At 50.2% G+C, this 23,768-nt stretch overlaps 8 protein-coding genes and 1 non-coding gene across 9 annotated transcripts; 3 read left to right on the top strand and 6 right to left on the bottom strand.

The window, feature by feature from the left end:
* Positions 1-532: 532 nt before the first annotated feature.
* Positions 533-1,905, top strand: BDP81DRAFT_458180 (riboflavin transporter MCH5; the record flags this gene model as incomplete). The annotated part of the gene is made up of 2 exons (XM_060593381.1): positions 533-926; positions 998-1,905. 2 exons carry the CDS (start codon positions 533-535, stop codon positions 1,903-1,905), a joined length of 1,302 nt encoding a protein of 433 aa, XP_060449975.1.
* Positions 1,906-2,581: 676 nt separating this feature from the next.
* Positions 2,582-3,747, bottom strand: BDP81DRAFT_390634 (uncharacterized protein; the record flags this gene model as incomplete). Its single annotated transcript, XM_060587428.1, has 4 exons — positions 2,582-2,905; positions 2,968-3,344; positions 3,403-3,587; positions 3,647-3,747. The coding sequence occupies 4 exons, from the start codon at positions 3,745-3,747 to the stop codon at positions 2,582-2,584; spliced, it is 987 nt and encodes a 328-aa protein (XP_060449974.1).
* A 1,576-nt stretch (positions 3,748-5,323) lies between these two features.
* On the top strand, positions 5,324-6,280 carry BDP81DRAFT_418760 (uncharacterized protein; the record flags this gene model as incomplete). Its single annotated transcript, XM_060589712.1, has 5 exons — positions 5,324-5,749; positions 5,813-5,961; positions 6,026-6,050; positions 6,099-6,155; positions 6,248-6,280. Coding segments are annotated over exons 1-4 (442 nt in total), but the record flags the coding sequence as incomplete, so codon positions are not given.
* A 2,334-nt stretch (positions 6,281-8,614) lies between these two features.
* BDP81DRAFT_t80 lies at positions 8,615-8,692 on the top strand. The gene has a single exon. It is a non-coding gene; the product is annotated as a tRNA-Gln (tRNA).
* Positions 8,693-8,987: 295 nt separating this feature from the next.
* Positions 8,988-12,290, bottom strand: BDP81DRAFT_132461 (kinesin light chain). The gene is made up of 3 exons (XM_060581759.1): positions 11,862-12,290; positions 11,244-11,834; positions 8,988-11,185 (listed from the first exon to the last, which is right to left on the bottom strand). Exons 1-3 carry the CDS (start codon positions 12,199-12,201, stop codon positions 9,255-9,257), a joined length of 2,862 nt encoding a protein of 953 aa, XP_060449972.1. The 5' UTR covers positions 12,202-12,290; the 3' UTR covers positions 8,988-9,254.
* Positions 12,291-14,968: 2,678 nt separating this feature from the next.
* On the bottom strand, positions 14,969-15,709 carry BDP81DRAFT_446275 (uncharacterized protein; the record flags this gene model as incomplete). The annotated part of the gene is made up of 4 exons (XM_060592045.1): positions 14,969-14,992; positions 15,152-15,170; positions 15,286-15,321; positions 15,375-15,709. 4 exons carry the CDS (start codon positions 15,707-15,709, stop codon positions 14,969-14,971), a joined length of 414 nt encoding a protein of 137 aa, XP_060449971.1.
* An 848-nt stretch (positions 15,710-16,557) lies between these two features.
* Positions 16,558-17,492, bottom strand: BDP81DRAFT_418745 (uncharacterized protein). Its single transcript, XM_060589711.1, has 3 exons — positions 16,927-17,492; positions 16,825-16,872; positions 16,558-16,754 (listed from the first exon to the last, which is right to left on the bottom strand). The coding sequence occupies exons 1-3, from the start codon at positions 17,182-17,184 to the stop codon at positions 16,683-16,685; spliced, it is 378 nt and encodes a 125-aa protein (XP_060449970.1). The 5' UTR covers positions 17,185-17,492; the 3' UTR covers positions 16,558-16,682.
* Positions 17,493-18,513: 1,021 nt separating this feature from the next.
* BDP81DRAFT_418742 (uncharacterized protein) lies at positions 18,514-19,486 on the bottom strand. The gene has a single exon (XM_060589710.1). It carries the CDS (start codon positions 19,315-19,317, stop codon positions 18,679-18,681), a length of 639 nt encoding a protein of 212 aa, XP_060449969.1. The 5' UTR covers positions 19,318-19,486; the 3' UTR covers positions 18,514-18,678.
* Positions 19,487-20,243: 757 nt separating this feature from the next.
* BDP81DRAFT_403453 (uncharacterized protein) lies at positions 20,244-21,432 on the bottom strand (the record flags this gene model as incomplete). The annotated part of the gene is made up of 2 exons (XM_060588879.1): positions 20,762-21,432; positions 20,244-20,290 (listed from the first exon to the last, which is right to left on the bottom strand). Exons 1-2 carry the CDS (start codon positions 21,306-21,308, stop codon positions 20,244-20,246), a joined length of 594 nt encoding a protein of 197 aa, XP_060449968.1. The 5' UTR covers positions 21,309-21,432.
* Positions 21,433-23,768: the final 2,336 nt, after the last annotated feature.

Below are 23,768 nucleotides of genomic sequence, written 5' to 3'. Positions count from 1 at the left end.
TAGGCGTAACTTACCACTTTCGGTGAATCTCGAAGGGAAAGGCGACAGGTTACTGGCTGATGCTTAATTATTCTGACAAAGAAACAAAGATGTGGTTGGGTTGGAAACGCTGTTCTGGAATTTTTCAAAATTATCCCTTCCCTTAGAGGTCTAGCTCCCTTCCGCCCGGGATGTCAGTTGCAGGGCGCGCTTTACGTGGAGTGCATATGTAGAAATATGGAGGGTGACCCATGCTTTTTTCCCTATGGAGTCTAAAGTTCTGAACAACTTTTATTGCCTTAGCCTTTGGAGGCGTAGGCCTCGATTGCACCTACCTTTAGGGGAGTGAAAGAGATTGTTGTCGTTGCTTGAGTCACACTGTCACTTTGCTGCGAGGGCTATTTATTCCTCTTCATTTCCGCTGGTCCTGAGGAGATGATTTCTGTTCAAGATACAAGTGACATTATTCAGAAATCGAGATACGCTGTGAACGATGGCTCTAAACCCCGAATCGCCGGCGCAAAACGAGGCCTCGTCTGAAGTAGTCCAAGGCATGGCACCGAATGACGCCAACACCGCCGAAAACCAAGACTCGAAAGTCGAAGAGCATAACCCAAGCATCGACGATATGGAACCGAATCCAGAGGATGAATACCCCGAGGGCGGTCTGCGAGCTTGGTCCGTCGTGCTGGGCTCCTGGTTCGCATCCTTTTCGGCCCTGGGCGTCTCGAACAGCGTGGCCACCATCCACGCCTACATCAGCTCCCACCAGCTACAAGGATATAGCGAAGGCACCATCGGATGGATCTTCTCGATGTACATTTTCCTATGCTTCTTCTGTGGAATCTATATTGGTCCCGTCTTTGACAAGTATGGCCCGAAGTGGTTGATCTTGTCCGGCACTGTCTGTGTCGTGACGGCTCAGATGTTGTTGAGCATTTCTACCCGTGAGTATACAAATTGTACTATTTTATAAAACTTGAAGAGACGCAGTCAGCTGACAATGATCGTCGATCAGAGTTCTGGCACTTCATGCTCGCCTTCGGAGTCCTCAACGGCATCGGCGCCTCCCTCCTATTCACGCCATCTTTCGCAGCCGTCGGACACTGGTTCTACCACCGTAGAGGACTCGCCACAGGTATAGCTTCTACAGGAGGATGTTTTGGAGGCATCATGTACCCCATGATGCTCCGCGCCCTATTCGAACAAGCGGGTTGGGCTTGGGCAATCCGAGCCGTTGGCTTCATTGTCCTCTTCTTCTGCGGGGCCGCAATACTCCTCATCGACAGACGACTACCCCCCGATCTCAAAGCCTCGGTCCATCCCAATATTCGCATCCTCCGAGACCCGGCTTTTGCGTTGACTACGCTCGGCATATTTCTTATGGAGTGGTCAATCTTCATTCCTCTTACCTATATATCGAGCTATGCCATCCACAAGGGCTTCGATGTCGACTTTGCCTATCAAATTCCCACGATCCTCAATGCTGGCAGTGTGACCGGACGTATCTTGGCAGGGTGGTTCGGTGACTTTGCTGGGCCTTTCAACTCGAACATTCTAGCTCTCGTGCTGAGCATCATCGCTTGCTTGGCCGTATGGTTACCGGCAGGTTCCTCCATGGCGGGCATCGTCGTCTTCGTGGTACTTTTTGGCTTTGCCAGCGGCAACAACATTAGCATCAGCCCGGTTTGTATTGGGAAACTCTGTAAGACGGAGAGTTATGGGCGGTATTACGCAACGGCATACACGGCGGCCTCATTTGCCTGCTTGTTTGACGTGCCTGTAGGTGGGGAAATTATTTCGGCGCAAAATGGAGAATATTGGGGGCTGATTTTGTTCACTGGTCTTATCTATGTTCTTTCTCTTGTTTCTTTGATGGGGGCTAAGGTGGCTCGTGTTGGATGGAGACCTTTCGCCATCTTGTAAATAAAGAAGGCCACTGCAGCATGTGTTAGGCTCTCAAGTTCGATGGTTTTTCAACAATGGTTCAAGCCACTCGATTCTCCATCATGTTGCACGATACATCATGAGTCAAAACAGACACTGATATTGAAGTAGACTTATTTCTTTTGCGCGTTGTTCGAAAAAGAGTTGCATCGCAAATGTAGTCATATTGAGAGTGTTGGTATCCCTTTCACAGGGAATTTGGTTCGAACTGCAAGGTCCTAGGGGTGACGAAGTATTAATATCTCTATATTGATTGATTCTGCGTAAGGAGTAGAAGGGAGATTCCAACCGGAGGTTGGGTGGGTAGTCGAGGTCTAAGTGTACCCCCTCGAGGTGGCCCATGCTCTGCCCCTACTCGCGGCCGAATTGGACTTCCAATCCGACAGAGAGTAAGTACAGTCTATTGCCGTTAAACGGCCTTAAATATCTATAGAAGAAAGAAAGACAGTGAAGTATTGCTGGTACCTTAGTTTTTGAGCGCATGAACAGCCATGTACCATGATTGGCTAGGCTAAGGAAGAGCAGGAAATATCAATAGACCCAAAGCTAAGGTGGTGTTGCGGTCCCCACAGAATCTACCGGTATCCCACCGCATGAAGTCTTAGCCGCGGCCCGTCTGTTCAAGCTCAAGAGCTGCGAGCATGTTGCAGTCTACTTAAACGTAAATCGCGCAGCTGATGGGACCGCGGATGTCCATCAGATCCGCAATAGTGACGTTAGGCAGCTGTCCAGCTGTCCAAAGGTTGTGGGCCATGGTAGTCACGTTGCCGCCGTTCTCGCCATTGTAGTCCAGGAGGTCAGCACCAGGGTAGTCGAGGTTGGACATCGTGAGGAAGGCGTCCGAAGCGACCACAGGCCCTCCAATCTCGTTGAGGCGGGTGGTGAGGTTGACGGACTGCCACTCCCACCACAGTCGGTCGAGGTTGGTGTGGTGGAGGAAGAACAAGGGGTCACCGGGACTGGAAACGACATCCAACATCTGGTGATTGCAAGAGTCAGTCAAGATATGTCAGTATCGTGGAAGATGAGATTTTGACTCACGGTGCCGCCGACGCCCATGTGGCCGGCAAGATGGGGCGCCGTACCCCAGCAGATCCACGAGTCGACGTAGGTATCGATGGCCATGCATTCGTTGACGTAGGTGCTGTTGGCCTGATAGAAGCTGTCCTGATGGAGATCGCGGGTCAAGCAGAAGTTCGCATCGCTGCTGGTCTGGTTCAAGTGCATCGTCAAATTCACAAACAGTCCATCGGAAACACAGCCGTTGTCACCGTTCTTGAAGCTTCCGAATCCGGTCTCGGCGTCGAAGACGGTAGACTGGTTCAAAAAGCCGGCCTCGGCGTCCTCCAACTCGTTCCAGTAGGGCTGGCCTCCTTCGTAGCCGCACTCCGTCTGGAGGTAGACCTCATGGACACGCACTGCGAAATTGCTCGTTAGTTCTAATCCTCAAGCATGATTCAATAAAATGCGACTAACTGTAAAGTCTATGCCAAGGCAAGAACGGGCCGTCGTTGTGGATGACGTTGGCCTGGTAGATGTGGGCGTACATCATGTCATCCCAAAGATTCTGTGAGCCAGCGACGCCCAGCTTGGGGGCCTTGTTCATCAAGCAGAGCTCAGCATCGATGTAGGCCTTCTTCTCGGTGGTCGTCATGGCAGTCCTGGAATAAGATTTTGATTAGAGAGGCAAGCTGAGAAACCCGAATCCGACCTAACATACCAAGACTTTCTCTGGTGCAGCGAGGTGCACTCAGGGAATTCCTTGACAGCTGCCCTCGTGGCGCTCGAGTTCGACGAAGGCAGCGAGCTTGCCACGGCCATGGCGGCCGCACAGCCATAAACAAGGAACTTCAAAGAAGAGGAGGACATTTTTGCTTCTCTTGTAAGACAAGTGATGGGATGAAAGAGTGAACAGATGATGATATGGAGGAGCGAATGTACAAGACGTGGCTCAGTATTTTATATCTCAATTCCTACCATCATTTAGACTAGCAGCCTACTAGTCTCACCTTTTCTCGGTGTTTTCTGACTTGACCTGCCTTCAGCTTTTCCATCTCTCTGACTCAAGAGTCGGGTAAAATTTTAGGAGAGGTCATTACGACCGATATCACCGAGTCTGATCTCGAACTTAACTGTAGCTGTTGGGAGGCATTGCTTTCTTGAGGCTAGAGGTCACAGAGAGTCTCAGCTCCGTCCCGACGTACGCCACATAACGAAGGATGTAACTCTGGGTCTCACCAAGTAGGTGGAATTTTTGAATCCTATCGCACGAAGGAAAGCTTCCGTCAGTGTGGGGGGAAGGGAGGTTGACCAAATCGAGCTTGCAATTCCGGTATGCTTACTGATCTCTAGTTCTCTACCGTTGGTTTGGCCCACTGAATGTGGCAACCGAGGAGTTTAGCTCGTTTAATCAAGCTTTTCATGGTAGCTCTTTATTAAATGCGGCCCGCGATGGAGCTCCGTCTCCATATCCGTGTGTTGTCCCATCGGATCCGAGCGACTCTTCGTCGATAGTCAGAATGCAGCCCGTCTAAGGATTGCTGGCACGTAGTAACTGTCAACTCAACGATTCTGAAGGCTTTAGAGGCTAATCTTTGAGCCATTTCTTTTAGAGTATTGATTTCTCTTGTGCGAAAGTTTTCCATTGCAGGAGGAAAGTGCAGGGACTGAACATTTGAACCAGAGAACCGAGAAACCACGTTGATCGAAAAACTGCAATTAAGTGTCCTTCAAACCGAGGCAACATCTCAGTGCTCCCTAAGCTTAGCGCAAGAGTATCTTGACGGTAACGGACTCTCCGTCGTCGGAAACTGGTACAGGTTATCGACTTTTCAACCTTCTCAGCTCTAGCCTCCGGGACTAAAAGAATCGCCACATAGTACTAACCCCTACTCACCCCACCCCGCGCAAGTCAGGGTGACGGCGGGAAAGACAAGCACGGGAAGTTTGTAAGTAGACATTCCCTGGAATGGTGTTTGATTCGTTAGTACTGTATCTAGACCCATTTACTAGACTCCTAAGAGTTGACACTTGAGAAGTGGTTAGAGAAACGGCAGCGTGTCAGATACATGTACTCACAGGTTCGACTTAACATGGGAGTATCCCAAAAGGGCTGAATCCGGAGGGTCTGAAGCTGAAGAATGCGTCTATTCAATGGTAGCTTCTGCATGTAATTAGTCTACGTAGAAAATCTAGTGTTGAATAAAGCTCTTTCTTAGGTGACTGGGGTTCAAATATGCGAGGGCCTTAGTTGATGAGCCCTTGGCATCGAAATACTTGACTCCACGATGGGTTTCTCACACGTAGAAAGCTCCAAAACGTGACTTATCTTTGCATTCGAATTTCCATCTGCCAAGGAGGTAGCAACTGTTTGTTTGGTCCAAAAGTCGTGGGCCACGCGTGATCAGGCTGCGGCTTGATAAGCCGGCAAGAATCCTCGTAAGCCTGTAACCCCTCTCGTACGGCTGGGTCGTCCCCTCGCACATTTATCCCTCTTGGTCCACTTCTCCCTCGTCGCTTACCCTGGATCCCATATCATCTATCTGAGTTTACGCTAGTTTTCAGTCGTTGGTGTTGATGTTGTAAGGATGAGGCGCTTCTTCCGAAAAAACCGGCACAAAGACCGCGACAAAGCCGAAGCCCGGCCTCGAGAAGCTCCACAAGCGGAAAGCTCCACAACCCCGACCGCCGTGCCTCAGCCGACTGCGTCGACGAGCAAACAAACAATGGTTTCCACCGCGGCAGTTGCGTCAAATTCAAGCTCAGGTTATCCAACAGGCATTAACCTGTTACATGATCCGGCTGAAGAAAGAGCCGTAGTTGAGTAAGCCACGCGTGCTCGTAGTCTTACGCTATTTCTGGCCCCTGCTGACAACTCTTCGAACAGCATCGTCTTCGTCCACGGGCTCAAAGGCCACCGCGAGAAAACTTGGACTGCCGAAAAATCGTCTCAACCTTGGCCCAAGGCACTACTCCCATCCGAAATACCAAATGCTCGAGTTCTGGCATATGGATACGATGCAGATGTGGCTAAGGCTATGGAGGTGGTCTCGGTCAGTCGCATTCGAGACCATGCTGCGACTCTGCTGAAGAGACTCACAAATTTCCGAGACCGAACTGAAAGCGTGGGTCGTCCCGTCTCCATTTCTCAAGAGTCTATCTGACGTTCATAGTCTGCACGACCTATCATATTTGTCTGCCATAGTTTAGGAGGACTAGTCTGTCAAGCTGTACGTGTCAAATATTAAACCAGTGATTATAGCTGCGGCGCTTAGGCAAAAGCCGATATAAGGTACTGGATACTAATAACATCCTCCTACAGGCTCTTGCCCAGCGCAGCATCCCATCCAAGCCGAATCAATCAATCAATCAATCAACCAATCAATCCAAGGCCATTTCCCCATTCAATCAGACAAGCCTACAGCGCCGAAAGCTTGGCTGACTTGATCAAGCTAACGTTGCCCGGAAAAAGGAAAATCCGGGCTCCAGAATAATCATGGGTTTTGAAATAATTTTCAAAAAATGAAAAAAAGTCCATTCGCGTATGTTACGGACGTCGAGTTGGTGATGCCCTCACGTTAACAGGTGGCCAAGTGGGGCCGGCACTTCCTGGCAGTACTAGCCTGACTGCTAGGTCCTGCCAGGAAGTGCCAGTAAAACGCGCTTTTTGCTGTAAGGCTTAATTAACGCGTTTTTGGGCCCCTTGCAAGGAGTTGAAAAACGGGCTTTTTCGACCCCTTCTGCCAGCCCTTGAAAAACGGCGCTTTTACGACGTCACCACTGCCCTCGTTGACGACGCCGTCAATCCCTCGAAATCCTACCTATACGCCATCGTCAACGCCTTCTTCAACCCTCAATCCTTGCCCTGATGCCTCTGCCGGCCCGCAATCCACGTATTGATCACTTCGTCGGCCGCGAGGCCTCGACTCCTCGCGGGATCGCCGCTCAGATTCGCGTGTAATCTACTGCTGCCAGCAACGCGTCGATAGCCGACCTAGCCACGCGCAATACTCTCGACGCCTTACCTTACGCTATATGGAAGGGCCGGCGGTTCGTTAACGTTGACGCCATCTCGAGGAAGGGTAACCGAGGCCGTACCTCTTGGATCACAAACGAGGGCATCTTCGTCTACGAGATCCTTGCCAACGGCGTGAGGGGTAATGCCTACTGGGTTTGCCGACGCTGCGACGAGGCAGGGTTTCTAGACCAGCCCTTCAACGCTAACGCCACATCTGCTGCTGCCAGGCATCTCGAGAACGAGCACTCCATCTTCCGAGGTGGCAAGAAGGCTGGCTATACGTCTTCTGATGAGGCTGACGACCCTGGGCCTCCATCCAAGCGCCACCAATCTCTTCCTATCGCCATACCTAAGCGGACAACTACCCAGATCGAAGAGCTTGCTGTGGATTCCTCGTTGATACCAGCAACCTCTCACAACGTTCAGCAACCAGTACTTGCAGCACACGCTCAGCCTATTTAATCACGACGTCAACGCCCAGATCCGGTGGTCGAGATCTAGCCAGAGGGAACAACTTCGACGACTCTACATATCCAAGAAGGAACAGATCGAGACCGAGATACAGAGGGCAATCTCGAAGATCCATATATCGTTTGACTTGTGGACCTCACCCAATCGATACGCTATCGTCGCCATCTACAGCCACTTCATCAACCAGTCGGGTAAACAGACGCAGTACCTCTTAGGTCTCCGCCGCCAACCTGGTGCTCACTCTAGTGAGAATGTTGCTACCACGATACACACTATTATGAAGGACTGGGACCTACTCAACAGGATTAGTATGACAGTCTCTAACAACGCCAGTACTAACAACACTTGTATCAAGGCTCTCTACCCATCTCTATCACATTTATATACAGAAACTGACGCTGAACAACGTCGAATTCGATGCTATGGCCACATCCTCAACCTCGTTGGCCGTGCCATCATTCATGGCGTTGATGAGGAGGCATTTGAGGAAGAGTCTGACCGTCTTATTAACGCTGGAAGAGTGAAAGAGGACCTAGCCTACTGGAGGACTAGGGGTCCAGTCGGCAAGCTCCGGAACATCGTCAAGTATATCAGATCATCGCCACAACGTTCTGAGAGCTTCTTAGCTATTAGTAACGAGGCTGCTGATGATGATAATGCCTTTACTCTGTGGGAGGAATCGTCACAAGAGCTGAATCTGATGTTGAGTAACACTACTCGATAGAACTCGACATACAACATAATCAACCGGGCCCTACTCAAACGCACCCAGATCAACGGTTACGTATGCCACACTCTGGGCCTCGAAAATGACGAAGATCATGTCCTAAGTGAGGATATCCTCACTAACGAGGATTAGCAAGTCCTCGTCGAGTTGAATAAGGTTCTCGAGCCCCTCTATAAGCAGACCAAGAGATGTGAGGGCTGGGGCAAGGGTGACGGGCATGGTCGACTCTGGGAGGTTCTGGCAGGCATCGAGTATCTCTTGGATCGACTCGAGGACTGGCGCAAGCTCTACGATACCCCTACTACCGAAGAGATTAACCTCACGGCTACCCAAGTATCCCAAAGTCTTTCATCACAGCTATCTCGACCAGCAAGGGCATCGCATCGATCTGCCAGAACGCCAGTCTCGCAGACCCCATCAATCAACAGTATCCCAACTCATACCCAGTCTGACTATATCGCTACTTCGCAGCAGCCGGCGTGGTGTAGTGGCATACACCTGGCAAGGCCTCTGGAGCCCAGAGGTCGCTGGTTCGATTCCAGCCGCCGGCAACTGCTTTAACTACCTGTGGGAAGGGTAGGGCAGAGCCCAACGCGGGGCCTAGGACCCTTTCCGGGCCCTCGCCAGGGTTTTCTCATATCCACACCCTCCGACCAAGAAAAAGTGGATATGCGGCGAGTACACGTCGTCAACCAAGTACTGGGGCAGGAATGGTCTTGTACAAATCAGAACATGTACGAGGGTCCTGTTTCGGCAGGCCGCCCTCTCCAGACATATCCGGCCTTAAGCCGCAAAAATTCAAGAATGGAACTGGGGCACCAGCGGGAACCAGGGACAGATAGAACTCATAGTAGCCATAAGGCACGATTTGAACCGTATCTAGCAATAGTTATAGGGCGACGGCTCTCCACGCCATATACCCTTCGGGAGGTCGGCGGCAAGGGCGGCTGCGCCCTTGCCGCCACGGCGTTAAATATAACACACACACACACACTATGTAAGGTTTGATGCCTAGTTTTTCGTATCAGCGGCAGTGCGTCAGCTATGATGGCTCCGGACGGCCAGCTGATTTATATATATCTACGATCTGGGAGATATGTACGTAAGGTAAAATCAGTCTATGACAGACGAGGAGCTACAGCCGGTCCAAGCGTCCAAATGAGCCTGGATGTTACGTTGTGTTCTGAGTGTTGACGGATGGCTTGATCCCAGCACCTTCTCCCTCAGCTCGAGTGTCTGCCGATGCATCTGCTCTGCCTCGTCGTACTTCCCCTGCCTTTCGAGAACGAGTGCCAGGTTGTTCATGCTGACGAGTGTGGAGGGATTCTCTGGTCCCAATACCTTCTGGCTCAGCTCGAGTGTCTGCCGATGCATCTGCTCTGCCTCGTCGTACTTCCCCTGCCTTTCGAGAACGAGTGCCAGGTTGTTCATGCTGACGAGTGTGGAGGGATTCTCTGGTCCCAATACCTTCTGGCTCAGCTCGAGTGTCTGCCGATGCATCTGCTCTGCCTCGTCGTACTTCCCCTGCCTTTCGAGCACGCCTGCTAGGTTGCCCATGCTAACGAGTGTGGAGGGATTCTCTGGTCCCAATACCTTCTCCCTCAGCTCGAGTGTCTGCCGATGCATCTGCTCTGCCTCGTCGTACTTCCCCTGCCTTTCGAGAACGAGTGCCAGGTTGTTCATGCTGACGAGTGTGGAGGGATTCTCTGGTCCCAATACCTTCTGGCTCAGCTCGAGTGTCTGCCGATGTGTCTGCTCTGCCTCGTCGTACTTCCCAAGTAGAGTATTGCTACGTCCTATTCTAGACAATAGGTCACATAGCACCTTATCGTCTATGCACCTATTCCGCACTTGAACCGTCGCCTGCGCATGCGGCAGGTAGGCCATCCAAACTTCCCTATTATCGTGCTTTGGCCAAGGAAACCTCTCGCAAAGCCAGTAAATTGTCTCTGTTACCTGCTTTTCTTCCTTCCCTTGCTCCCTTAGCCAGTTACGCATCACTAAGCGCACCAGTCGATGGATATCAAATCTATCCGCAGTATCCCGCTGCAGAATGAAGGCGTAGGCTACCAGCGTGCTTATCGCTTCATCGGCATTCATGTCGTCTGTATCCATTCCGTCCTCTTCAGGGGGCAGAAGAGCTCTTGGGATATCTTTCTCTGCAAGATAACACATGTAACTGAGGTATTTTGCTGCAAGTGGGTTATCTCTTGAGACGTGATCAAAGGAGATCAGCCACGTTGTGGCCACTGGGTTCCGAATATCCTCGTATCGATCTTGGTCATCGAAGTCCTTGCTCAACAGCTTCACCAGCTTATTGTTACTAGCCTTGCAATATCCAAGGTATTTGGATACAGTTACGTTTTTGTTAGAAGACATGTAAGCCGATGCCTGTCGTATGGCTAAGGGCAAGTAAGCGAGGTACTCGAGCAATTGTGTCGTGCTTTGACTGTCGCTAAACTGGCTTTCATCTAAGCCTTTGCGCAGGAGGTTAGTGGCTTCCATGGTATCCATCTCTACTAGGCGCATAGGGAGAGTACGACTGAATCTTGCTGCGGCCTGATGGTTTCGCGTTGTAAGCAGGATAGAGCCCTTCCGACTAGAGGGGAGATAGCTCGTTAGCTTGGAGCTTGTAAATAGCAGTTCTGTGTCGTCGGCGTTATCGACGATCAAAAGCCAGCTGTTAGAATTATTACGTTCCAATATAGCCTTTACCAAGCCTTTGATATCTGCCTGGTCATCCTCGATATCTTGGATATTGAGCGCCCGGCCGATTTCACGATATGCATTCTCAAACATGACTGTGTTCACAGCCGGAACCCAGAAAACGGAGCAGTCTGGGTGTGCATCGCGAACGCGGTAGGCGGCTTCGATCGCGACCTGTGTTTTGCCAATCCCCCCAAGGCCTATAATCGCCGTCCTCTGACAGGCGTCTTTATTAGCACTCGGAGGTATCCGCTCCAGGAGCCGCGTCAAGATCGCATCTCTGCCAACAAAGTTTTCATTTCGTCCAAATGGAACGATGAAGTGGGGTTTCTGACAAGCTGGCAGGTTTTAGACTCTTAGCTTTTAATCTAAATACACTCTACGTGCTGTACTTACAATCCTCTGGCCTATCTAGACTGCTAGAAGTTAACGGTGGGATGGTGTTTAGCAGCTCTTTAGCGTATGCTGCTGCCGTCGCTGCTGCGTAGGGTTGCCACTGCTTATTCTTGTGCGCGTCTGCGTAGTCGCAGATGCCACGGATGACAATACAAGGGAAGTTGTTCATCAGACCGGCTGCCTCCATCTCAAAGCACAAGACGCCTCCTAGCTCGTGACTGTATCTGTCGCGCGTCTGACCATCCTTCATTACCTGGTTCCCAGATGCGATGTTGCCGAAGAAGAGGACCGGGTCTAGTGTTGTACGTACGTCCCGGTCCTCTGCGTCTTCTGGACAGCATTTCGCGCATATAGCTCCGGCGATATGTAGCGATGACGCGTTATAGAGCGTGTCTTTTTCAGGGCCTGGTGATGCGAACTTCGGTTGTGTAGATAGTTGTGACAGGTGTGTAAGGACTTGTGTCTCGCCCAGAAAGTCACTAGCATGGAGCTTAGTCAAGGCGTTGAGGAGGATCGTTGGTGGCGCGTTGAGGCTGCCCGTGCGAGCAATACGACCATCAGCTCCCGTCTTCCCGAAATCGTACTGGATCACTCCACCGTGCTGCCCCGCTGGCTGACTGATGACAACATCGCCGAGTCGGATGTCGATGTCGTTGTCGAGATTAGGAACGCCGCCGCCGATCCCGACCAGAACGCCGAACCGGAGCGATAGAAAGCTGATTTTCATCTGGCTAGCCACCGTAGCTGCTTGGTTCGTGCCCATTTGGCCGGCGGGTAAACATGCAGCTACGACGTTGTGGACGCCGATTCGGCCGAAGGAGTAAAGGTTAGAATCGGTCGGCTGGGACGGAAGATCGGCGAATTTCTCGTCCATCATCTTAGCTGCGGCTGCCAGCTCGATGGGCAGAGCGCAGATCCAGCCGACGGTGAAGTCGCGGGCGGGGACGGACTTAGCCATATCACGTCAACCTCAGTGCCGGATGCTAGCAAAAGGACAGTAGGGCAAAACTACGGGACGAAGTGGGATGTAGTAGACAACGTATCGTTGAGCATTTACATTTTATGGAACTACTATGCTCCCGTCACGACCGCATGGTGCGAACAGAGAGATATGGTCTCAGCCTGGCCGTGAGGGGTCAGACGTGGCATGGCATTGTCGCAGCCTGCAGGACCAAACGCCAGTCAAGATAAGCACTAAGTGCTGATGTTTGCGTGATTGGCTGCTGGTTGCTCCAAGTGTTGGTATTGGGGTGTCCAGGAAACGGCAACCCCGTTTCTAGTGCAATAGCGGCTAAGAAGAGTTCCATGAATTGCGAGTCGCATGACCCTCCAGGACCACTTCAGCCGATGAACTCAAAGTATTATCTTTGTTTTCGGTCACGCGATGCTGTTTGGATTGCCGATCTCCTCTAAATGAAAATGAACTCCAAGGTTAAAGATACCCCAGATGCCACTACTATCTAGGCTCGCTAACGACAAGATTGTCGCACGATAGATGGCACTGGCCAAATATAATATTTTCAACAGTAAGAACGGGGCTTAAGGCTATAGCCACATGACGGCGTATCTCGGTTCGGCCCGCTCCAATCTTGTTGAAGGGCCCTTGTTCATTAGAATTGGGATGATGATCTTCAGACGATCGAGGGCAGAAGGCAGGGCGGGGAAACGTGGAGATTTCGAACATCGATTGGCATCACAATATGAGGGGCCATCTGGAATCAGCGAAAGCGGTGAGATTGGAGAGGTGGGGTGATTGATTGGAGTGAAATCTCGAAACCAATTGATTGGCTAAAGCCACCATCCAACTCCACTAACTAAAGGAGAAACAACTATCTTCCGCGCAACCCAGCTAACAGCAGTAGCACTACGAACCCCATCGCGTCGCCAACTAACGGAAGTGTTGGAACAGCAAAGGCTGATAAGGAGTAATAGGCAGGTACCATGGGCTGGCTGGCACCTGCCCTGGGCGAAGTGGGACAACTGGCTTAGTCATCACGGCCGGATAAAGGTGGGGCAACCACCCAGGCCGTCACTACCTACTTCGACCGACTCCTGCCTACAGTGTAAGATAGAAATAACAACAAGAAGAACAAGCAATAGGATCACCAACAGACGAGTGATAATTGCTACCACTATTTGTCGTATACGACCCCGTGAACCAACAGGATGATTCGCGACTTCCTTTCCCATGGCCATCGGATCCTCCTGCAAGACGTTCACAATTCTGAAAAATATTGACCACGTCTAACCTGGTACTGAAGAATTCATCAGCCCAGCAACAATTCAGTCCCATTCACTACCACTGGACTTCCTCCGGCAAAAAGAGGAGGTACGGTCTTCGGACGGGTTGGAGACATACTCTTTGCCGAGAATTGACTTGACCCGGGATTGGTACACCTACTCACTTTCCTTCAACTCAGACGAAAGCCTGTTTTCCTTCGCCGATTATCGTAGGCCTTATCTTACGAATGTTGCGATGTTTCGTCTACACAAATCACGCAGACTAGGGCTGAGTGTGGAACTCCTCAACTTCGCAAAAGGCAGAATTGGTCCGACTGTCTCCTGTCAAATATTTCATCCAGGCCGTTCCTTATTACGGAGTCTAAAGTTTGGACCTGGTTTTACACCCAGAGTAAGTGCCGGGTGCGTAGCTTCGCCAGAATCTAGGCAAACAGTAAATCTAGAACAAGAAACTGGGAGTGCTAACTATCTTCAGGTTGGTCGGAAATCCTGAGTTTGAGCACTAGATTCGATATGTGCTGCATGGGGAAAGAGTCCCATGAGCTCCCTTGGGACTCTCCCCATTATAGATTTCACGTGGCAAGTTGTGAAGATACCAGTATCTACTATTCGCCATGCGGGGATTGTCTCTTGGCAACACCCAATCGTGGTCTCCAAGCTATCGAAATCCCCTTGAAGAGGGACAGTAGCACGACGCTAGTTGGCGTCGATGGGAAACCACAATCCTCGCTAGTCACAGGCGATATCGCTGCTGGCGGCGATGAACATACGAGTGGAACAGCACACAAGATGTCAGATGGCCGCCCGGAATTTCAACAATTCATGGATACCCCCTCATTCCTCAACTCAACATGTCAATCGAGACGGCTGGAAACGATGTGGTAATTTCCCACACATCTCAGAGCTCTGTTTCTCCCGAGTCTAGCATCAAACTTCAAGTTCTTAGTCTTCCGGAGTCCTTCAACCCAATCAATACCAAAGTCAGCATACAGTTTCTAAGAGGCCCGAACGAGCATGTGGGTATTGTAAGGTAATCAACAAGACCTTGTCACAAGCTTATAGGATTGGTGGCGAATCAAAGACATAGTTTCCGATTCTTGTGGACAGAGCAGTCCAGCCGATTGAAAGACACGGCGCAATTGTTTATCTGTTACCTAGCAAGCAGGTCCTACAATCACCACACTCTGATTCGTTGTCTGATAATATGCCAGAAGTCGGCCAGAATGACCAATTTAGGGTGGAACAAGGATCGGAAAGGGAGTCGAAGTGAAGAAAGGAGGTAGCAGATGAATGATGTTGTTGACTTTCGCATCACGATGGGCTTCTAGCCTTCTGTATTGTTTGTATAGGAAATAAACACGAATCAAGGTGGCTGCGTAGTTGTCAATCGTGTACATCTTGATACCTCTTTTTGTACTTTACTAGAACGTGTCAAAATTCATACCTCACGAAATCTCAAGCCGTACCCACGTTACCTAGGTAAATTACAAAACCCATGTAATCAGAGACTTTAGAGGTTTCACATATTTGATTACGCAGGTCCTTCTGTCTACTTCTTATTGACAACCAGACTATGAACGTGCCCAAAATGCCACAAGTTTAGAAGCCTACATTACCGAACGGCAAAAGATGTCGTACAGATTTCTCCCAACGTAGGTATAACGTACTGAAACCTTGGGTACTCTACTGCTGACAGTTTCAAGCGTTTAGCAGGAGACGCTTTTGTGATTGTTGGCCGACTAGGCCTCAATTTTCTCTGGGGCCTGCGTTCAGACATTGCCTGTATCAACAGGACACAGACCAAGCTTGCCACTTCCCAAGCTTAGAGCTCGTCAATCTGTAACAGCGTCAAGAAACATTCAACAAAGGGTTCGATGTAGGACAACTCACTGGACACATCCGTCCTGGACCTGATCAACACGTTGCCAGTTGGTAGGATCGCTATTAGATGCCACGCATCTAGCAAGTCCAGGCTGCGTAAGTCGATCCGTGAAGATGTCGATCGTGCAGCCTCCAAAAACGATATTAACGCTCTTTGCGTCGTAATTGGCGTAGCTCTTGTTGATACTGGTCATGGTGAAGCACTGGGCGAGGTGTTCGGTTCCGGTGTTGGAGCCACCGCCGTAGTGAAATGTTGAACCACCGGCGCATTGGTCGTGGTCGTGGAATGTTACTGACCAGGCTGATACAGCGGTTACGGCGGAGAGGAGAAGACTGAGCTTCATTTTGGAACGTACAGTACGGTGATAGGAATCAAGTGATGGTATTAGTCAATTAGTTAGGAATAGAGGGATAAGCGATGACTCTGGCTTGGCGAAGCTTGGTTTATGTAGTGTCCCTGGCGACGCGCGCGTACGAACGAGCATCTAGGGCGCTTGAGTCTTTCCATGCTTGTAGATCAAGAACTTGTTGAAGTCACGCATGTTGTTACAATCATGAAAGTTTTTCTAGTGTACTATCTGATAGATTGCTACTTGCTCGTGTTCATCAAGTTGCACGGATAGTCGGCATGCTTTGAACATGGGCTGGGCGGGGCCATTGCGAGCTCACCTACTAATGGTCGAGGTAGTAGTTGTCAAGACTCATAAGAGTTGAATCTTTTTAGCGACTGCAAAGTTTAGAGTTGCGGGATGACCGAGATTTGACGCGAGCTGTGCGAGTAATTCGGCTTCTGCTATCTGTTATAGGGGATTGGTCCCCGAAACCGAGAGGCGTAAGGGGCTTGTGCCTGACTCGCCCTCTTGTCAATACCAGCATGTCCAGAGAACCACTGAAGGGGAGTCTTCGACCGAGAGAGTTTGACAAATGTCACGAAAGAGGTATAGCAGTGGATATCTCAGGGGTAGAGATAAGGGGTAGATAGGGGTATGGGCATACAAAAAGGGCTCCCTCGAGGGCTTCCCTTTTCCCCTTTTCCATAGTTGATTAGACCACAGTTGAGATCCCGATTTCCATGAGCTACTCTATATGCTGATTCGTGACAACAAACCACTATGGATCTTTGTCAAGAGCGGATTTCAGCATACATATTACGGTAGGTTGTAACCATAGTCACTCCGGACACATCTTTACGATCTTAACCAATTGAATTCACTCTGTTTATCTAACTCCTATGCTACTAGCATCTAGCCCAAGTCTCCTTGGTCGATTCCATCCATCACTTCGTTCTACCGGCTATCCTAGCCACGGCCCTCCGGGCTACTTACCACAGTGGCACCACCACTTGAACTTACTATCAGCTTCGCGTAACCCGTGCCTCAAGGCATCACTCTATATCCACTCACGTCAGCCTCTTCTCGGCTGTAGGATATAACCCAAGTCAATCTTATTGATCACGTACCTTGTCGACGTTGCGCGGCAACATAATGAACCAAGTTCCATTCGCCTCCTGCTCACCTATATTAGCTTTCCCTCTAGTTAGCGGCTACGAGGTCAGTCTCACCCTGACCCTCCAGCGTCCCGCCCCAACAATCCTGTTGAGTAGTATGCCTAGTTCCGCGTTTCCCAACCGCAGTGCTCCGCTTAGCCTAAAGACTTGCCACTCTACCCGGTGGAAGGTTCCTGCATCACCCGCTCCGTTTCTCACTCCGCTATAACAGCTGGTCTCTACCAGACCCATCGCTTGCACAGCGCTGTTTGAGAGGTTTCCGACTGCCCCGTCGGTGAGTCCACCAGTCCCCAACTGTTGGTTTGATTCCATCCTTTGGCCTGCCAAATAAGTATAGCGAAGAAGAGAAAACCATAACCTGATGGTTTTAAGCCTCCGTACCGGTCGTTGCTCTCACAACCCTTTGGTCCGAATCGCTCCGCTGATCCGTATGTGTTCAAACGCATAACTCAAACCCCAAGAAGACTTACCTCGTCTTTAACTAAAGTAATCTTTGTCCCCCGGGACTCTAATCGCAGACTCTCGTCTTCCCTTCCTAGGTTATATAAATAATAAGAGAATACGAATAAACCCGTTTATTCCACTGGCGGGCAGTGTATGGGTAGCTTCAGTCCCTCCTGAATGCCGTACCGACAAAAAAAAAGAAAAACTGAAGACCAAGAGATCTATCTCTCTGTATCCTCCGGGGTGTCTGTCGACTTTAATACTCTCCGAGTCTTGCTGCCTGCTTCGAACAGTCTCCCTCTCGGTCGTTCATTGGGCGCCCGCACCCCGTTAGCCAGACCCACCTCTGTCTGGACACGACTAACCGTATCCGGTTAGATTAACAACCTCCACTGCGTCCCTTGTTCCCGGTTTTACTCCGAAAAAGGCCGTGCTTTTTCTTATGTCATCATTTCGGCTTGGGCCCTGGGCCATCGCTCGAAAATGTCTACTAACAGACGTACACCACTTTTTGCTGCGCAAGTGGTAGTTGGGCCATGGGCCATCGTCTTTCAATAACAAATTATAGAAACCGGACCCCGGTCCGGAATGAACGACGACGGGCGGCCTTCGGCGACGAGGAGCAAAGGGCCTCCAGCCCGCACAGTAGCGAAGCGCAAGCAAAGCGCAGGTGTGCAACACCGCAGAGGAGCGCAAGCAAAGCGCAAAGTGGAACGCAGGTGATTTATCACCACAGTGCAACGCAAAGGTCTACCAGACCGCATCATAGAGAAGCAGAGGTGATTCCATCACCGTAGCGGAGCGTAGAGGCCTCTCAGGCCGCACAGAGAGCAAACGTAGTGAAGCAGAGGCAAGGGGGAGCGCAGCGATCCCGTAGCTTGAGCGTAACGCAGTGGGGCTTAAGAAGAAGCTATTCAGAGCTTCATTGTCAATTCACATCACAACAGTATGGACTGGTTCACTCCGTTCACGCGTCATGGGGCTCTGCCCCATACCCCCTTTCCACATCTTGGAAGGAGTCCTCCGGAGGTGAACAGTCAATCAATTTAAGTAAGGAACAATTATAGTCAATTAGAATCATTTGGGCAATAACGTTCTCTAAAGAACAATATTATGGTCAAGTACACTAAGGTAACCACATAGGCTACAACATCACGATACATCGTCACCAAGTAAGTAAAACAAGTACATCCTGTACTCTTCAATTCCATTCTCGTATCTAACTCGTTTGCCGGTCTTCTCCGACCGTTCCACCCTCTCGGCTAAGTTTCTAACATCTCACTCCGTTCCTATAAACGTATACTTTACCGCCGAGCCTACTAGAAGGCTTGCCCTATTAACAAGTTAACTACGGCTTAGTAGTCACTCTGTTCCAATACCGGTCTCACGACCCCCATTACATGACTGATTACGGTAGGCAGGGCATTGCTCGGTAATAGACCTATCGCCCCCCTCTCCGTGGAGCGACAAACGCATCCAACACGCGTTGCACCATAACAACCAGTTGCCCACATCATCCAGATGTTTGTGAGCCTTCGTAAGAGCGTCCTCCCGCTCGTCAAGCCAGGCTAGCGTACCGCCCGACGGTACTACTTCAACATAGCAGGTGCCGCCCCAGTCGGCCAACCGTCCGCTTACTTCGCGAACTAAATCGGGCTTCCAGCCACTACCATTCCCGGCAGATAGCCAGACAAGTGCGCTGCATACGGGGTCCTCTGACCCGAGTGAAGTATCCTCAAGGGCAATCCATGCCTCACCTTGCAGTGCGTTCTCCGAACAAACCAGTCGTGCCAGTCTATCTAGGCACTTACCCAGATCCCCAGGACTAGGAAATAATAAAGTAGCCACTACATCTTGTCCTTCTAAGATTGTAAGGTATTGTCTGAACGATGCCATCGTCCAATGCTCTCGCCTAGCTCCTACTAGTTGCGCATATAATGATTGATCCTCATTATGGAACTCTAGTTCTTCGGACCAATCCTCTGACCCGATTAGGGCCATCTCCCTCTGGCACTTCCTCCTGGAAGAAAAGAATAAATTAATAAAAGAAGACTCTCGCTTCTCTATTCACTACTGTCCCGGTAGTTACTATGTCAGCCCATTACCCGATGGTACTGCGTGGCTTATGATCGACCACCGATCACTCGAATAACTGAAGATAATAATAAAATAAACAGAAAAGGAACTATCCTTTTTGCCGCCGGCTTCGTGGGCACCAGTGCCTTTAAATAAAACTCCCGTTTGTCTTGCTCCACATCGCTCATTGTGTGGCTGCCTGCCACCCCACAGCAAAGACTCCACTCTTTGTCTGCACAGCACTAACCATTTCAGGTTAGTCTGACAACCTTCCAGTTCGTCCCTCCTTCTCGGTTCTACACAAAAAAAGTCCGTGCTTTTTCTTACCTCAGCGGTTTGGGCCATAGCTTGGGCCATCGCTCCAAATCCTTCTACTAACAGGACGACACCAAATTTAGCTGCGCATTTGGTAGTTGGGCCATGGGCCATCGTCTTTCATAAACAAACTATAGAATCCGGACCCCGGTCCGGTATGAACGACGACGGGCGGCCTTCGGCGACGAGGAGCAAAGGGCCTCCAGCCCGCACAGTAGCGAAGCGCAAGCAAAGCGCAGGTGTGCAACACCGCAGAGGAGCGCAAGCAAAGCGCAAAGTGGAACGCAGGTGATTTATCACCACAGTGCAACGCAAAGGTCTACCAGACCGCATCATAGAGAAGCAAAGGTGATTCCATCACCGTAGCGGAGCGCAAAGGTCTTTCAGACCGCACAGTCACGAAGGTGCGAAGCACCGTAGGGATTAAAAAGAAAACTTTTAAGAACACTTATTGTCAATCACAATCACGAACAGTATTAACTGCCTACGCTGCGCTTCGGCGTCACGGGCTCCGCCCGTACCCGAGTTTCACATCTCTACTTCGGTCCTCCGGAGGTGGACAGTCTAGTGGTAGCCGGGAAGGCTATGGGGAAGTTTACATTTGGGCATTAACTATCGTATAAGCCTAGCTATCATCTGGAGTTTAATAAACATTCGTACTTAAGTATACGGATTCACTCAAAGAAAGAATCACATCAGTTCAAATCAGACACAAATCAAATTCATTCTATTTCTAACTACTACGTTCAAACTACTCTAGGGCTTCACAGCATCTTATGGCGGAAGGTTAAGGTCACCCGGAAACTCTGCAAGTTTCCAGCAACTCCGCTGCTACTACCCTGCTCATTCTTCAAACCAGGTACGGATATCTCCGTCTTCGGGCGCACGCCCATGAATAGAACAGAATTATAATCCAACTTCAGACCCGTCTTCGTTTCCCCAACCGCTACCACAGGCTGGTTCAGGGGCCAATACCATCGAATAGTCTTCTTCTCCATACAAGAAGCTACAGATACCCCCACGGGGCGCACTCTGACTTCCACCGCAGACCTACCCCGGTAACTGGTGAAGGGGTTGCCACTGCCAATCTTGGTCTCACAGACCATAGAACGACTTGACTTGTCGCTGTGCATGGGAGCACCAAAAAGGCTTCCGTCCCGACTAGGTGCCTCAAAAGCAGCTGACGAGAGTTCCCTCACTCGAAGGTCGTCCATACGACCCAAAGCAGAAGGGTTACCGTACCCAATCTGATACTTCTTATCCTCTAGCTGAAGAGCCACTGGGTTAGGCATTTCCAACGCCTTGGTGATGTTCATAGCAAACATCTCAATATCCGCATTAGCGAACACGTCGCCTTCCATGGCGATGCCAGTAAGCTGAAGCTTCAACACCCGTCGACTAGCCATATACCCGCTTAGCATAGAGCTAACGGGAACTTCCCAGTAGTTCTCACCCTGACGATCCCCAGACGCAGAGAACGAAGTCGGTATACCCTGTATAGAATAAAACACCACGTTTGTAGCTTCTCCTAAGCTATGGGCTTTTTCTAACGCTTCCAAGCGCTTTGCCGTGGCTCTGCCTCTTCCGTTAAATCCCTTCATCCTCGTCCTCTTCGGATAGCTACGCTTCGCTCGAACATTCTTCTTACGACGACCGTATCCAACAGTCGGCCTCCGGTATCCCTTACGTACGAAACCACCCCGTTCGGTTTTGCGATTATAGTACGCCATTACTGCTCGTAGTAAATTTGTTTCTTACCAAATTAAGTCACCACTGGTGGTACGGGCATGTCTGCCTTTAATACTTTTCACAAGCGTCTCCCTCTGGTTCGATCATTGGTTGTTCCTCAACCGTCCATGTGGGCCCCCCCACTTGGATAACAATCTGCTGAGCTCAGCAGTCTATGCGTTCCACTGCCTCCGTTGTTCCACTTTTACCCCAAAAAATCAGAGTATTTTTCTTACCCCGCGGTTTGGGCCATCGCCTGGGCCATCGCCCATAAACCTTCTACTAACAGAGACGCACCAATTTTTGCAGGCAAATTGGTAGTTGGGCCCATGGGCCATCGTCTTTCATAAACAAACTATAGAATCCGGACCCCGGTCCGGTATGAACGACGACGGGCGGCCTTCGGCGACGAGGAGCAAAGGGCCTCCAGCCCGCACAGACACGAAGGTGCGAAGCACCGTAGGGTAAGAGAAGGTATGCAATACCGTAGCGTAAAGAGAAGCGTAGCAAACGCAGGTGATTCATCACCACAGTGCAGCAGAAGCGGAACGCAAAGGTCTTTCAGACCGCATTAAGAGCAAACGTAGTGAAGCAGAGGCAAGGGAGAGCGCAGCGATACCGTAGCTGGAGCGCAACGTAGTGGGGCTTTAAAGAGAGGTTATCACGACAAGCATTGTCAATTAACATCACAACAACAGTAGTTTTAATTTCGCTACGCTCCGGTGTTGCACACCTCTGCTACTAACAGACGTACTGCAAATTTAGCTGCGCATTTGCTAGTTGGGCCATGGGCCATCGTCTTTCAATAACAAGAAGCGTAGCCAACGTAGGTGATTCATCACCGGAGTGCAGCAGAAGCGGAACGCAAAGGTCTTTTTCAAGCATAGTAGATCTAATCCTTCTGTCTTCTAAAGTACCTCGTAGATTATTGAGAAATGGTATCAAGTCTAAAGATGCCGTTATTACAGCTGGGAGTTGTGTGTTCTTATGCTACGCGTAGAAATTTCATCTCTCATGTGACTTTGTTGCTGAAATATTCGAATTTGCTTGAGAACAAGCCACATGGGCAGGATGGGCACAAAGTAGACAGGACCGGAACACAGAGCCACTGTGGAATGACTTGATGCAAAATTACATGGATTCATTGTCGTATACAACAGTGCTCTCTCGCCAGAGTGAGGAATAAGTCTCTAAGTGTTCGCCGACCTAAACAAGGCTAAATTCTTCAATGTGAGCAGTTCCGGCAGACACTACCTCGGACATTTCTCCCTCCATGAGACCATATACATATGTATCCCCAATAACTTGGTAAGCTTCTCCCTTCTTCCGAAGAACAAGAGGTACAGAACAGTCTCCTACAAGAACGATGTGGTCCCCAACTTGCGCTCCTACTGGGGCCAGTCCCATGTGCCCATACTCAGTAAGAATGAAGGACCTATCCCGCGTTATCCCGTCGACCTCGGTAGCCAAATTACGTTTTAGAACATTTTGCATCGCTAAAGCTAACCATTTATCCTTAGCGCAAAGCGGTTCGAGGTTTGGCTGTTTGTTTCGCCATAATAGAGGTCGCTGAGCTGAGAGTCTTGATCTTCTGAAGCCAATATGATCGCTCTGCCTGGAAGGAAGGGGTGGAGTGAGCCGGTGGATTATGACCAATTTCTGTTCGGGGCTCTTTCTCCGAATAGGATTCAAAAGCAGACTGCATGAACAGGATATATGCGTCTTTCACGCTGATGGAATTGATGAGACCGAGGGGCATTCGTCCGTTGACGGAATCCACCGCTTCGTTTTCACTCTTCGACAATTGTTGAAGGCCTAGTATCACGCGGTCACGATCCATCAAGATCGTGCGGTGAAATGCCCGCCTCCAACTGATATACGCATGATTTGCGGGATTGGTTGCCGCGCAGCAGTCCCACTCGACCATTCTCTTGCCAAAGGACGTGTCCGGGCTTGCAACAGAAGTAATTCTGCCCGACTTCATACCGCTTGCACGAAGAATCAGGGTATCTAGTTCATTATGCCATTTCAGCTCCTGCGGAATGAAAGTCCCAGCCTTAAATTCGATTTTTCTTCTCATCGCCCAGAGGCTGATACCGGTATAGCTCTCAACAAAAGGCCCGTTGTGATTTGGAACCCATGATGGCAGATTGTTGCAAGACCTGCGCCTCCGGGTACATAACTTGTGTCCTATTCCAGAATGTGCTATGAGTCTGGGATTCTCCTTCAAATTCTGGAGCGCGAGGTCCAAAAAATTGTCAGCCGGGCTCTTGGTGTAGTCTAGTTTGATAAAATGAGCCAGGTCGGGAAATAGACCAAGAACGCCATAAAGA

The sequence above is a fragment of the Colletotrichum phormii genome (genome assembly GCF_030913505.1).
Source record: "Colletotrichum phormii strain CBS 102054 chromosome Unknown BDP81scaffold_3, whole genome shotgun sequence".
NCBI lineage: Eukaryota > Fungi > Ascomycota > Sordariomycetes > Glomerellales > Glomerellaceae > Colletotrichum > Colletotrichum phormii.
The sequence above is the reverse complement of the archived record's forward strand: the minus strand, read 5'-3'. Positions and strand labels throughout refer to the sequence as shown.

What these genes read in the sequence shown, in the direction of transcription:
- BDP81DRAFT_132461 (XM_060581759.1), bottom strand. Translation starts at nt 12,201, where the DNA reads ATGGCTAAGTCCGTCCCCGCCCGCGACTTCACCGTCGGCTGGATCTGC. An exon ending in ACTCGGCGATGTTGTCATCA is followed by an intron (nt 11,835 to 11,861) that starts GTCAGCCAGCGG and finishes AGCACGGTGGAG; the next exon opens with TGATCCAGTACGATTTCGGG. An exon ending in TCTAGATAGGCCAGAGGATT is followed by an intron (nt 11,186 to 11,243) that starts GTAAGTACAGCA and finishes AAAACCTGCCAG; the next exon opens with CTTGTCAGAAACCCCACTTC.
- BDP81DRAFT_418745 (XM_060589711.1), bottom strand. Translation starts at nt 17,184, where the DNA reads ATGGAATCAAACCAACAGTTGGGGACTGGTGGACTCACCGACGGGGCA. An exon ending in CGGGACGCTGGAGGGTCAGG is followed by an intron (nt 16,873 to 16,926) that starts GTGAGACTGACC and finishes ATAGGTGAGCAG; the next exon opens with GAGGCGAATGGAACTTGGTT. An exon ending in TGCCGCGCAACGTCGACAAG is followed by an intron (nt 16,755 to 16,824) that starts GTACGTGATCAA and finishes GAGTGGATATAG; the next exon opens with AGTGATGCCTTGAGGCACGG.
- BDP81DRAFT_418742 (XM_060589710.1), bottom strand. Translation starts at nt 19,317, where the DNA reads ATGGCCCTAATCGGGTCAGAGGATTGGTCCGAAGAACTAGAGTTCCAT.